Source organism: Perca flavescens, chromosome 2, assembly GCF_004354835.1.
Source record: "Perca flavescens isolate YP-PL-M2 chromosome 2, PFLA_1.0, whole genome shotgun sequence".
Classification (NCBI taxonomy): domain Eukaryota; kingdom Metazoa; phylum Chordata; class Actinopteri; order Perciformes; family Percidae; genus Perca; species Perca flavescens.
Window position 1 is genome coordinate 30,374,356 of NC_041332.1, and position 14,996 is coordinate 30,389,351.

A 14,996-nucleotide genomic window follows, 5' to 3' on the forward strand; every position below is an offset into this window, starting at 1 on the left:
GTTGAGCTACTGCATATAGGATTGATGGGAAAGTGTGCTTGAAGAAAACAAAGCTAATAATAGTGCTCCAATACCTGCAGAGCACAGCACTTGGGGGAGTCTCGAGGGGCTGCTGCTCAAATTGAGGGTTCCTTCTGTGTGTGTGTGTGTGTGTGTGTGTGTGTGTGTGTGTGTGTGTGTGTGTGTGTGTGTGTGTGTGTGTGTGTGTGTGTGTGTGTGTGTGTGTGTGTGTGTGTGTGTGTGTTGGTCAGTGTGCTGGGTCAGAATGCTGGCGAGGTACTTTCACAGAGTTTCAGAGACTCACTGATCAATAAATGCTTTAAATAGGGACACAAATATCTGCACACAGCATTAATCTCAATAGCTGGATCCTATTTAAGAAGGAAGCATTTTGCTGAATAAATTGGGTGGATGGCAACCACACAGAGGTACAGTAAGTGGTTGGAGAGGCCCAAACGCCACTCAATGCCTTCCCTGGTGTTAATTAGCAATTGCTCACGAGGGAAATCCAGGGCGCGCGTGCACACACACACACACACACACACACACACACACACACACACACACACACACACACACACACACACACAAACACACACACACACACACACACACACAAAGTTGTATTGAGGTTTTTCAACACAATAGCCCAAGTTTTGGTTTATTTAGTTTCAGATAACTTTATTATACTCCAGAAGGTAAACTAGTTTGGTCGTCCACGCACTGTGACAAATAACAAAGGAGACACAAGTCAGACATGGAGCAACAGCACTTCTTAAACTGTGTATTTAATACAGTTGATCAGTTAATAAATAAAAGACAACTATAAGTGATGCACCTGAAAACGGGACCAAAATGGGAAATTAAACCTTAACACAACCAATACCTCGGGAAGCAGGCAAGTATAGCTGACCGTGAGGAGATACTCGCTAAATTTGACTAAACCTAGATCTTCAACAGGGGGGCATGAATCATGAAACATGAATCCAACATATTTTAAGCAAATATAAATCCCCACTGCTTACTGGCCTAGGTGGTCACTAAGGCAATCCACAGATGCACTTAATTCTAATGATTCACTTTCCCACATGTATGTATGTTTTAACATTAAAACATGATTTATAAAACCACGGCAACAATTATTAGGCTATTTTAATAGCTTAGTATTAGGTGTACATCAGCATAAAAGGTATGTATAAAGGCTTTAGGCCACCCTTCACGTTATTGTAGGCCCAGTTTATTATGCAACAAATTTTATACAGTATATGTAGTAAGGGGTCCCTGCTCCATCTCACTTTCAGTTGAGGGGTCCTTGGCTTAAAAAACGTTGAGGACCCCTGGACTAAACAATTGTATTAAAATCTCATACTCCACCTTTGGGTTTTGAACTCTCCTTCAAAACGTTTACTACTGAATCAGGAATCATACCAATAATAAATAGTAAACTTGCTAATTTTGTTCTTATCATCTTACCCCCAACCTACAACCGCATAAAGCAAGGAACTGGCCATTGGCCACCAAACAGAGTTGTATTATAGGGCACAGACAAAACCCTTCTATGTTTCGCGAGGGCATGGACAAGCAATGTATTTTGTCGTTTAATTTGGAGGACTTGTTGAATTGAAATAACCTTATAATCCTCTGAGATATTCTGGGAACATAGTAAACACTATCCGCTACAATGTCATTGTAAGCATGCTGCTTTAGTTCAATGCACAGCCCCCCAGAGACACATGGTTGTAGACTTGTTAAAAACACTGCCTTCACTTTTTCTATTATCTATCAATATGGTTGTCCAGATATTTGTATGAAGAAACAATGTCAACCCAGCTGGTTTGTGATTTTTTTGGGGCAAAAATCATGAGTGTGTTGACCTACACTATCCCTGTGTGTGTGTGTGTGTGTGTGTGTGTGTGTGTGTGTGTGCGTATGCGTGTGCGTGTGTGTGTGTGTGTGTGTGTATGCGTGCACGCGCGCGTGTGTTCGTACGTACAAGCAGCCTCCAGGGGATTTGTATCCATGCTTCGGGGCGTGTGCGGTGGACAGCTTGCGGCTGGATTGATAGAGTGACGTCAGCGCGCCGCTACCTCTCCCCGAGGGCAGGATTAGTCGGCAGCAGCCAGAGACAGCGCTCCGATAATCTCCCGGTAATAAATGGGGGGAGACGGGCACGTTCGAAACTGCCGGTACCGAGTGAAACCGGAGGCCCCCCCGAGACTCCTGAGATTTGGCTCCTGCATTTGAAGCATGATGGGTCCCTTCGTGACGCCGCAGCAAACCGACGCGTCCCGGGCAGGTAAACGCAGCAGGTAAACTGTGGAGACGCAGGGTGAACTCGTCTCAGGAGGATTTACCTTGACAAGGTGTTCACAGGCTGCACTGTCTGTCAACAACTGCTGCTGCTTTATTTGTACCGCTCGTGTCTGCCGTGTGTGTGTGTGTGTGTGTGTGTGTGTGTGTGTGTGTGTGTGTGTGTGTGTGTGTGTGTGTGTGTGTGTGTGTGTGTGTGTGTGTGTGTGTGTGTGTGTGTGTGCGTGGAGGTTGCACTTTGGGAGATTATGAGGTGGTTGTTGACAACTTGGACAGTTCGTGCAAAATTTAGGGGAAAAGACGCCAAGTTTAACTGGTGCTAAATGTTCCTCAATTTTAAAAGCGTCCATGGTTTCACACACACACACACACACACACACACACACACACACACACACACACACACACACACACAACCACACAGAGTAGAGGTCCTTTCAGTGTAGGCCTGCTTGTGGGTACCAGTGATGCAGTGGAGGATCGTGAACCCACTTGATCTCGGTTCATCTGTTGTTGACCGAGCTGCTGGCAAGGTTAGTGTTCTTGACAAATTAGAGACGACATTATAGCAGAATGACATTGATGTAGCTTTAAATCTATCTATCTATCTATCTATCTATCTATCTATCTATCTATCTATCTGTGGCTTTGGCACAGCAGAACTTTGCTCGAGCTAATTAGTGTTTTGCTGCATAATGATCACCCTCTGAATGTCATAGACTCTATTTCTTTACGACCTCGTCATGCTATTGTACAGGAAAGGCAGTATCTCGATCTATAGGCCTACCGCCAGATAGATGGTGTTCAACGTGCGAGGCGCGCCTCTTTTTACGCACAAAGGTTAATTAAGATTAATTGTTTTTAATTGCAATGAATCTAAGATTAGGTCTTTTTTTCCATTTCTCTCTTTCAATGATTAAATGGGGAGATGAGAGGAAGTATAAGGACAGACTTGTCATGATCATAAAGGTGACCTAGCCTACTACCTCTAGGCATTTATGGTTTGGTTGTCACCTACTTGGCACCTGCCTCTAAATAACCAGATAACATCCATTATGCACTGGGTCTATGTGGTGATAGATACTAAAGCCCACAGGGCAATTTGGAGCCGCCGTGTTACTTTTACCGCTACCGGTTTTACTGTAAGTTAATTGTATTTTACGGATGCGTGTGAGTAAGGTCCAATACCCTGTAAAGATCAGTGCGCGCTTCCTCCGCTGTCACCGCGACGGGATGTGAGAGAGAGAGAGAGAGAGAGAGAGAGAGAGAGAGAGAGAGAGAGAGAGAGAGAGAGAGAGAGAGAGAGAGAGTGTGTGTGTGTGAGTCTTTGCACATGAGACAAAAGAGGACAAAGAAAGTTTTGGTTCTGCCCCACTTGGGTCGAACAGTGCAGGTTTGTGTGTGTGTGTGTGTGTGTGTGGGCAGTACTCGTGCTCGAGAGAGACAGCAGCACTACCGGATGGGGGGGGGGGGGAGAGAGAGAGAGAGAGAGAGAGAGAGAGAGAGAGAGAGAGAGAGAGAGAGACAGTGAGTGAGTGTGAGACAGTCGGTACTGGTTGGAAATATTCGAGGCGGATGTTTCTTGTGAGCAGCAGACACATCGCTGTGCGTCTTTGCGCTCAGAGATCATCCACTCACCGCGTCTTTCTTTGTCCCCACCCGCCCCCCACTCCTCCCCACAGCAGCCTCACCTGCAAAGCCACATCGGAGGACAGCGGAGCTTCTCAGCGGACACTTTGCTGACTGACAGTCCCCGGGACGGACAGACAGATACCTCAGTGTACTTTTACCAAGGAGAAGAGTAGAGTAACTAACAGCAGCATACAGTGTCCACAAGCAGACTGTCAGAGAGGAGAGCGATCTTCACAATGACCCGTTAAATTCCTGCCGCCGATGCATTCTATGAAGAGCGGATTGAACATCTCCTAACAGCCGAGGAGACGAGCAGAGAGGCCTTTATTCGTTTATTTCAGTCTTCAGATGGACCGAGTGCCCTCGGCACTGGCCGCTAAGATGCGCTGGATCACGCTGGTGCTTGCCGGCTTGACTTTCTGGGGCAAAGTGACTATTTGTAACTGTTTCGACTACGAGGAGCCAGACTATGATAATTATGAAGAGGAAAGAGCGGAGACCATTGACTACAAAGACCCGTGCAAAGCTGGTGAGTCCTGTTTAAGTTTTTAATCATAAAATAACATTGAAAATGAGTATTTTTACGCGTCCGTTTGCGGTGTTCCAACCCCTCGAGCGCGCTGGCTCCAAAGTGGCACGTGTTATGTGTGTATTAGAGATGACAGCGGGTGTGTGTGTGTGTGTGTGTGTGTGTGTGTGTGTGTGTGTGTGTGTGTGTGTGTGTGTGTGTGTGTGTGTGTGTGTGTGTGTGTGTGTGTGTGTGTGTGTGTGTGTGTGTCCGTCCAGATGCCCCTTTCCTCCCACTATTTATAACCAAGGGTTATGATCCCTCGGTGGGACGGTCAGACGGTCCTGATAAGCCCGTGTCCTCCTGAAACGCACGCGCACACATTAAGTGCGTGCATCACCTGTAGGCATAATTTTGGTCCTGATTTTGGCCGAAATGTCGGTGCATATATGGACATGCTGTGCATGCAAGTACGTATCTGTGTGTGTGTTTGCTCGTGCGCCCAGGTGCTAAATCAACCATCAGCGAAGATGAGAAACAGCTGGACTCAATTATACCAAAACAGACGCTGATGTACGGTCTCTCTCTCTCTGTCTCTCTCTCTCTCTCTGTCTCTGTCTCTCTCACTCTCACTCTCACTGTCATTCTCTCTTACACTCTCTCTCTCACTCTCTTACACACACACACACACACACACACACACACACACACACACACACACACACACACACATGTTGGACCTTTAGTGACAGATCGGGAGCTGCTGTAGAACAACAGTGAAACCACATGAGACAGACAGTAGACAGTAGAGAATTAAAAAAGGAGCATTTTGATCATATGAATTTTTCACTTTTGTTGAAAAAATTTTGCCCCTGATTTTTATCAAGTTAAAACATAAAAAATATACGTTTTTCCTCAGTATATTATAGGTCTTTTATAGGTGTGTGTGTGTGTATGTGTCACGCGTGGTGTCTTTGTCTGCTCCACCCTCATGTTTTCGACACAAAGCTGGAGATTCACTTAAGATTTTAGCCAGTTCCTGTTGTAAACTAATCTTTCTGTCTTTCTTTTTGTTCTTTAACTACATACTGTATGTCCTGTATGTGCAGTATTTGTTGGTGTCCAGTCCATCCACTTCTTGTAGTCTTAATGATATGAATATGTATATTGAATACAATACCTGAGTTTTAGTATATACTGGCACGGTGACCAGAGGTGTCAAAAGTATTCCCTTCATTACTCAAGTAGAAGTAGAGATACTAGGGTTTGAAAAGACTTCTGTAGAAGTTGAAGTATCAACTCAATCTTTTTACTCAAGTAAAAGTGTAAAAGTACTGGTTTCAAAACTACTTAAAGTATAAAAGTAAAAGTAATGTAAGGGGGAAAAAATGCCATTAAGGACAAAAGCTTAGCCCCCACAGGGGCCTTTAGTGCACTACCCAACCTCCACAAAAAAAGGAGCACCTTGTTCAATTGTATTTGTCTGTTCTGTATGTTCAAAAATATAAAACAATAAAAAATTTGTCTAAAAAAAAAAAAGAAAAAAAGTAGCACAATAAGGCGACATTAAAGAACAGCTTGTGTATTGCTAAGGCCACAGGGTCAAATTTAAGTGATATATTAAAAATGTAACAACAATAACTTATTTCAGGCTCAGTCTGTTTTTCAGACAACGGCAGCTACAGTCTGGTGTTAGAATCCTCTCCAGTGAAATACAGACACTTTTACACCGTTTAGCTGTCAGCATTTTAACCGTGTTTACTCCAGCTGCTAGCTAACCGTAGGCTAACGTTAGCTGCTGTCGAGTGTAGTGTTAACTAGCGTCCCGTGCGGCGATGTTTCGGTTCCCTCTAACGTCTGTCTTCGGAGCATCAGAGAGAAGCAGAACCAGCCCTAAATCTGCCTTCATCCTGCACTTGCTCTTGTGTGTTTCGTGTGGCAATCTTCTTTTAACATAAAAAAAAAGAAATACTCTCTTTACGATCACCACTCTTTGTCTAGACCATGTAACAACGCTCAATGAGTTTTGAGAATTGTTGCATGTTAACCCTCCTACAGTACCAGCATCATTCCTACAGAGCAGCTGGAGGAACCTCTCCTCTGCTCTTTCTTGCCTTCTGTTTGTTGCAAAAGAGATGTGGTGGTGTTGCATCTTTGTCTGGATTATTGTTTTGGTTACACCCGTCTGACTGTGTATGTGCCGATGTGTTTGTGCACACAAATGGCCATATGTGTTTTAATGGCACTTTCCTTAATGTTGTCTGTGATGACACGTTGGACTGATAAAAACTCCACCTAGAACACTGAGTGTCCACATGCTGGCCAACACACATTCCTCACATACCAGAAACACAAACCTGACAACCCTGGAGACTGGCGTGTGTGTGTGTGTGTGTGTGTGTGTGTGTGTGTGTGTGTGTGCGTGTGTGTGTTTTTTTCATATGCATTTTACACTGATCTCTGTGTGAGTGATTTTATGTTGATACTGCAATCCCATGACTTTGTGGTTTTTAGTTATGCTGAGACCTGACGTGTGTGTGTGTGTGTGTGTGTGTGTGTGTGTGTGTGTGTATGTGTGTTTGGACTGAAGCCCGCCAGGTTACAGGGAGACAGTCAGTCTACATATGTTAGAGTAACTGAGCGACTCTTGTAGGTTAAAATAACTTAAGTGAGAAAACACAAGCAATGTTTTTATTTGCTGGAAAGATCAATGTACATAAAGAATGTATTCATACATGCTTAGATTTCTCACAGCAATTGCACACACGAGTATCCCGTTTCTCTTAAACCTCTCCATAATTAATACTTCTTTCTGTTCTTCCTATTTAGTGAAAATCATCTGTGCACGTTTTACAGAGTCTTAAAGATACTGTTTTGCCTTCATTAGATAGTTGACAGTAGAAAGCAACCAATAACGCGGTGATGGGGTGTGGGGGGACATGCAGCAAAGGTCCCTGTCTGGACTTAAACTGGGAACATTACATTTACATGGTATGCATGTTTTGTACAGATTAAATGTAAATCAAATGTCAGCCTCACTTTATTCATGCTGGAGTGCAGTCCTTGTTTCCACAAACAACCCAGGGCCAGTATGGACATTTTCTGTAGCTACCTAACAGCATGCACATGTATGTGTGACAGATTTCAAAACTTGTATTCTAATACTCCATTTTGCTCCTGTTTCTGTACATAAATTGAGTCTTACACCTCAAGATAGCCTTAAATGCTTTGCTTAATTTGAAACATATTCAAATCAAGTGGATATGTTCTTGCCTTTACCACCTAAATCAAATCTGTTTGCATCCTTACATGAACTTTTATACATTCGCTTCATCTCAGATTTTTTTCATTTTGTGTTCAGTCTGCTGGGTACGTTTTTTAAACTAATGTATTTCAATGGGAAGCATCTTTCGTGATCACAGCACGACTACGATAGCGAGTAGTATGAAATACCGAGGTGCAGGGAGGTAAGTTGGGGGTGGTGGATGGGTCAAACAACACGGGACTTTCACCCCGGAGACCGGGAATTGTGTCCCACGTGTGACCTTTCCTCAGAGTCACTGCAGGGGGGCCTCCAAATTATTATCCAAAAGGTTTTTTCATAAGTTAAAGGTGCAATATGTAATATTGTGTGTAATACTGGCAGCTAGTGGTTAAAATAGTTACTTCACTACCAATTAAAAATACTGGAGAGTCGTCTCCCCCGCCCCCTCCTGCCCAGACTCGAAGTTCACGGGGGTTGCCAGGCTGAGACCGCAGCATTCACAACAATGTAGCTGGACGCTTTTCTCATATAGCCAGTTATTAATCCACAGCACAGCGGAGTAGCTAACGTTAGATGCTAGTCTCACATAGCCAGACATTACTCCACAGCACAGCCGAGTAGCTAACGTTAGATGCTAGTCTCACATAGCCAGACATTACTCCACAGCACAGCGGAGTAGCTAACGTTAGATGCTGGCTATATTGACAGTCATAAAAGCCCGTGCTCACGTGGAGCTCTGTAACCAACTAACAGACACACTTTTTCGGCTTAAAATTAGAGTATGAACCGCTAAAAACACAACAACCTCACGGTTCTCTCCACACGCCAGTCAGGCACACTTCCTCGGCTTACAATTACAATACGAAACGCTAAAAATACCACTACCTTGCCGACGGAACACACTTCATTGGCTTAGAATTACGGCAACAATCGCTAAACACACTGCAAACTCATAGTCCCCTCTTTCCGATTTACAGCCCCCCTGTCGTGGCTTAAAATAACTCACCGTTGTCGGCTCCAGCTGCTGAAGAGGCTACACGCTGTAAACAGCCATGGGCTGCATGCCTGGTCCTCCCGGTAACGTTAACAGTTAGCAGGGTTAGCATGGCGGCGTTAGCCAGGACCAGTCGGGATCACTTTACTGGCTATGTCTCAATTGTTTTTGCGAGTAACCAACTCGGTTACTCTAGCTATATAATTCAATGTGAGTACACAAATGTTGAAATGACAAAAAATGCCCATCCCTAGTAGCTGTGATAAATTAGCGTGGAGCTAATGCTTACCGGTTCAGGAGAAAATAAGCCAACTCTGCGTCCTTTTGGGCTCTAAGCTGTCTCCATCTTTCAAATACATCTCCAATATTTACCAGGGGGTTGTTATGTCTCTGGTCACGCAACTGTTAGAAACATGCTGTTTTCTTTTTTTTATGTCATGTAGAATCTATCTCTGTTGATCCTGTTGGTTTGTTTGCTGCTTTCATGGCTGTACCACCGTTACAGTTGTAGCGCGCTGGGTTTACGTTTTTACAGGTATATCTGGCAACCCGGCCTGCCTGTCAAACTGGGCCGTTGATAACAACACACAGATCAAAACATAAACATAAATTCCGTCACGGAATGTAAATTTCAAAAAGAAAAATATTGAAATTAGCATTGTTGTCAGAAAAGATAGTATTTCAGTTTAACATGTTTCCTTAATATCTGATGAGGCATTGGTGTCATTTTTGGATTTATTACAGTACAAATATTACATATTGGACCTTTAAACATATTCTTAGCAAATATAAATCACCACTGATGATAGGCTCACTGGCCTATAGGTAAGGTAGTCACTAAGATAGCCATCTACAGATACAGTTAACTAAGATTCTTTTGCCACATGTATGTTTAACATTAAAAGATGATTTATAAAATCATGCCAACAATTATTGTTTTAATAGCTTGGTATTCTATGCAAAAAAGCTATATATAAAGGCTTCAGGTGGCCTACACGTTATTGTATGCCCAGTTTAATATGCAACTTAATTTCATACAATATACTATGTAGTAGGGGGTCCCTGCTCCGTCTCTCTTTTAGTTAAGGGGTCCTTGGCTTAAAAAACTTTGAAGACCTCTGCATTTAACACTCATCCTTTATTTACATAACCAATTACATTGGTGAGGGAAGAAATATCGATAGTAAACTAAATACACATCAATGTGTATCTTCCCAACATCTGCATCTTATTACACACACATATACCTTTAACATCTAAACATATACACAGATATACACACACAAAGTGAGCACAAATCGGGTTTACACATGGGCATGCACGCATATACAGTACATTTTGTTTTGCACATGCATATCCATCCATTAAATGATGATAAATAATCGATAATGAAGACAGTTGTAAGTTGCACCCCTAGTGTGGACCCATTTTGTTGTCAGTGTGTAAAGAATTGGTGGCTGTGTGTTTCTGTGTGTGTGCAGCTTGTAAGAAGTGGAAGCGCAGCTCATTCCATGCCTGACCCTGTGGCATTGGTCTGAGTGGTTGGTATTCCGCCTCCTGTTTTTGCTGGGAAAACACAAGGGGAATATTTGGCTGTCTGCTTATCTCCTCCGAGTCCTGCGCTGGTAGACAGGAGAACACACACTTCCAGGTCTTTGTGAAGTGATTTCCCTACGCGAGCACACACGCACATGCACACACTCGATACACACGCACACAAACGCAGAGCTCCCTCCATTCACCCGCGCTTATCTCTTCCTGGTTGTCTGCATCCTGCTACTCAGCTGGAGATGACACACACACGCGCACGCACGCACGCACGCACGCACGCACGCACACGTACACACACACACGCACGCACGCACGCACGCACACACACACACACACACACACACACACACACACACACACACTCGCACAGACTTGCCCAAGCTCCTGTGCTCACTTAAGAGTCATTCATGCTTCCTTCCAAATCACTGTTCTCATAAAATGCTCACACAAACGGAGTGAAAGCAAAACAAACCCTGATGTCCAAGTAAAGCTGTGGGTCATTTCTTCAGGAGTCACCCAGGATACCCAACTGCCTGTTCTTCAAATACAATAGTGGTTTGTCACAGGAGTGTGCAGCAGTACTGTACAATACATAATGTCCATTTTCTTATGGTTGTACATCTCTGAACTCAGTTGTTGCATTACGGGAATCACAACAAGCTGCAACAAGGGTGTTAAACTAAACGAAACCAACATTGCATTATGTTTTTAAAGAACATTTTAAAGAAAATTCAATAGTTGAGAATAGTGGTTTTGTGGTTTTGTTCTCTTCATCATGCACAAACAACAGCAATACATATTGCCCAAAATCCTGAAGTGAAGAATTCTTCTTGTCTCGTCTCTGCATGGGGATCGGAGAGCTGAGTCAGGTAAAAGAGTTGACAGTGATTTGGTGTTGTGTTTATGAGCATTTAAGTGACATAAATGGGTACATCACAGTTTCCATGTGGAGCTTGAACCAGGACCTTCGACTTGAGAGAAGATCTCCACTCTGCTGCCTACACGAAGTGGTTCACGTTGGCTGAAGCTCATTCTGTTGTTGGGTTTTGTTACGGTGCTTATGATATCACTCTTGTGTTTTTTTTTTTTTTTTTTTTTTTTTTTTTTTTTACAGGTGTAAGGAAAAAAAAATCACATGTTGGCATTGGGTTGTTTTCAGTAACTCCCATGGTTACATAAGTGATTTGTATCCAAACATTTTCAGTGTAGTCGCTGTGCTTCCATTGGAGTTGGAGTTGGGATTGATGCCTTTGGTTTGTGTGCGAGAAAACTTTGTACTGCCCCGTCTTTGGTTTGTGCAAACTGTGTTTAAAGTATGTTGTAAAAGATTGAATGCACAGGGAATAGTTTCTTAATTGGAATTGTGGTTCTGTGTTTATTCACCACAAACCAAATCTGTAGGGTCATTAGCTGCAGCAGCGTACGCACTGACTTTGTGTGTGACTGTGTTACAGGTCTTCACGATACAAAACAGACCTGTAAAAAAAAACGTACCTGAAACTGATGTGCGTGTATAAACTCAAATAGTGAGGGAGAATACATTTCAACTGCACTTTCCAGTTTACAATCTCTGTCCCACCTCAAAAACCCAATGTGATGATTCTGGTGCACCATGTGATCAGAGCTGAGAGCGATTCCACTTGGATCCATTCTGTATTAGACCTACTAAGATACAGACCTGAGACACAGGAGGACTCGGAACCTAGGTCAGGTCTCTGCTACTAGCAACCCAGCAGACCCATAACACCCTTTTGATCCATGTAGATGTTTCTGTGACAGCTCAGAATCCTGACCCTCTGGGTTTTTTTTTACTCTAGTCTCTGTACATTCATGAAGTTAAGCTGTACAGCCTCAGGAGAATTATGAATCTTTTTTTTAACTCGCATTAACGCATCTTTGCCGCAGTATTAAGCAGCTAAGAGTGAATCTGTCTGTCAACTTATGGCTTTCATTTGACGTTACGCTTGCGCTGCCTCAAAAAATTTGCTTTGAATTTGGTCTGAACACAACTTAACTTAAAGTGCAAATAGAAATCAAAAGCCTATTTAGATCCCACACTATATGATTGTATGTGTTTTATAATGGGGTTTCCAGCTGTTGTGGGTGAGATCTGGTGTTCAGTTCAAGTTGTTGGCTGTGGGATATTTCGTCTGTGGGCTCCAGATGATTTTAAAAACAGAAAAGCAATTGAAGGAAAGCTTCGTAGAAAAAACACGTACAAGTATTTTGGTCTTTCGGGATTCAGGTGGCATTTTAGTGACTCCGCAGCCACACGGCCATTTTGATATAAGTTTTACTAATGCTCCTGTATTCTATCAGTGCATCAAGTGTCCTAAATAGCTGAATGTGTGTGTGTGTGTGTGTGTGTGCCCGTGCCCACGTATACTGAGAGTGCCTTTGATTTTTTTCAGTCAGAGAGTGAAGCCCACCATGTCGTGACAGTGAGCTGCAGCTACTGTTCACCCCTTCCCCCATTCCTCAGTAGGAAGGAAACTAGAGCAATGTGTGTGTTTGACACTGAGACTGCGTTTTTGTGTGTGTGTGTGTGTGTGTGTGTGTGTGAGCGAGAGGACGGTCTCAGTCATATTATATTAAACAGGATTTTCCCGAGCAGAGTGTTCCTGCCACTGAGCTTCCGAAGTCTTCTTCAGGATTCCCGCCTCAGCACAAACTCTGCTGGCTGCGCTAGGAGCCGACTTGTTTGTTTTGGAGCGTCATTGTTCCGGAGCTGCAGAAGCCATGAGTCAGCACCGCCGTCACTCCGCCCACCTGCCACGCATTGCTCAATTATTAAATGTCTGGCTGCTTTTATGTCACCAAGTTTTTCTTGGTGGTATTTATAGCAGCAAAATCATTCGCATACACCCATTGTTAGCTGAGGAAAAGCCACCTTTTTACAGTCAGACTCTTATTTTTTTTTTGTCAGATATTCCATAGTATTGTAAAAACCCAGCTGTGGTCACAGATGCAGCCTCCCTTCGCCACACGATGCACAGCTACACGGTCTTACAGTAGCTAGATCCGAAAGGTTGATATTTTAGCTAGAAACAAGCCTAACTGTGTGTATGCCGTATAAATGTGCAAAGACAGTACTGCATGTAGAGTTATCTAGAAGTGCAAAATCAAGGGCAACTGGAGTTTAGGTTAAATCCAAGGTCTCATCCAGGTCTCATCCAAAAGGCTTCTGCAGTTTGTACTGACCGGGCATTTAAACTCTATAGGAACCTTTACATCTTTCGAGTCATTGGGGTCACATGTGGGCCGTTAGTCTACCTGGCTGTCATGTTTGGAGTCGCATGATTCAAGGCAAAATATCTTCAAGAACATAAAGAGTCCAGTTGCCCTTGACTTAGCGCTCCCAGATAAACCATGACCCCGATGACTGAGATTCTTCACAGATGCATGTACACAACAACCACACAATGGCTGGAGCAATGTTGGCCACAGTATATCACACTGCTGGACATAATATTGAAAGTCAATGCTGTTTGCAGAAATACTTAAAAACTGCTAAACTGCCCACTTTTTTTCCTTTTTGACGTTGCTTTATCTATTTCTATATTTTAATAAAAAGCGACTCTGATTCTGCTAGAATCAGGCAGTTGTTTGAGCAGAATTCTGTTGAGGAGTTTCCAACTGTTGGCTTCCAACAGCACTTTCTATTGGTCCATGGACGTTGTGAAATACCTGTGTGTAGCCCCGGAAGTGTGCTGCAGAGTTTGCACAAGGTTGAACATTATGTCAAGTATTATCCATCCTAGAAAGCAGCTAACTAGAATGCTACAGAAAACACTTGGATGTAAACAATCCGTATCACTATCGTTATCCTCATCCCTTTTGATCTTTTCCCTGTTTCACTCTCTTTTAGCTCTGTTTGTGGTCTCTACGAACTGCTAAGGAAAATATCAATGCTATGAGAGTGGTGAGAGTGAACCAAAACAGTAAAGTTGCAGACTAGGCAGATAAAATATGAGCCGATATCCACTATAAGGTAAGGTATATAGCTGATCGGGAGCTAGAGATTTGGGTGACTCTCTGTAGGTTCTTGGTGACAAGCAACCCCTTTCATTGCCACAGTGTTTTTTTTTTTAACATTGTACTTTGATACATATAGCCTCTTTAACAAACTTTTCAGCACTTTTAGACTTGAATATTAGCCAACTGTGTCTGATTTAATCTCCTAACCTGATTTATTTGTTGTAAACCGTCAACAAAAGTCATTACTCATAGCAATTACACTGAAATCAACGTTACAACAACCTCAAAGAAATAAGCCCTCTAATAAGTGCAGTCACACCTGATGTACCGACTGGAAGACATACCGAGATTGGGACTATCCACCATCCTTACAAAAAATAACCTTTCATTTGATCTTCGTTTATGTAAGAGCCTATTGCCTGCCGGGCCCATGGGTGCACACCCAGGACACATGGTCATGTCCCGTCACAATGTCTGACCAAACCCATGACCCGCTGGAGAAGAATCTCAATGTCACATTAATGGGATTAGGAGGTTACACCAGCTCTCTCTGTGTGTGTGTGTCATATGATATAATGTTATTTTGTCTCATACCAAACATTTCTTTCCCTGTTATCCCCTTGAGTTTCTGTGGTGGAGTGCTCTTTAAGTGTGCACTTTTTTTATTTGCAGTCGCAAATGTTCCTTTCCCTGAATATTATAATTATCTACATTTTAAATTGAGTTACCTTTTGTAATTTAAATCGTGGGGATTTATG

At 43.1% G+C, this 14,996-nt stretch overlaps 1 protein-coding gene across 3 annotated transcripts in view; it reads left to right on the forward strand.

The window, feature by feature from the left end:
• tll1 (tolloid-like 1) overlaps positions 1 to 14,996 on the forward strand; it is a 60,427-nt gene that overhangs the window by 7,242 nt on the left and 38,189 nt on the right. For 2 of the 3 annotated variants that reach the window (XM_028592309.1, XM_028592327.1), the window contains exon 3: positions 3,993 to 4,471. In XM_028592309.1, the coding sequence (XP_028448110.1) occupies positions 4,291 to 4,471 (181 nt within the window). In that variant the 5' untranslated portion in view covers positions 3,993 to 4,290. Of the gene's footprint in view, positions 1 to 2,100; positions 2,310 to 3,992; positions 4,472 to 14,996 lie in introns of those variants that run through there. The other variant, XM_028592315.1, reaches the window with a different exon arrangement.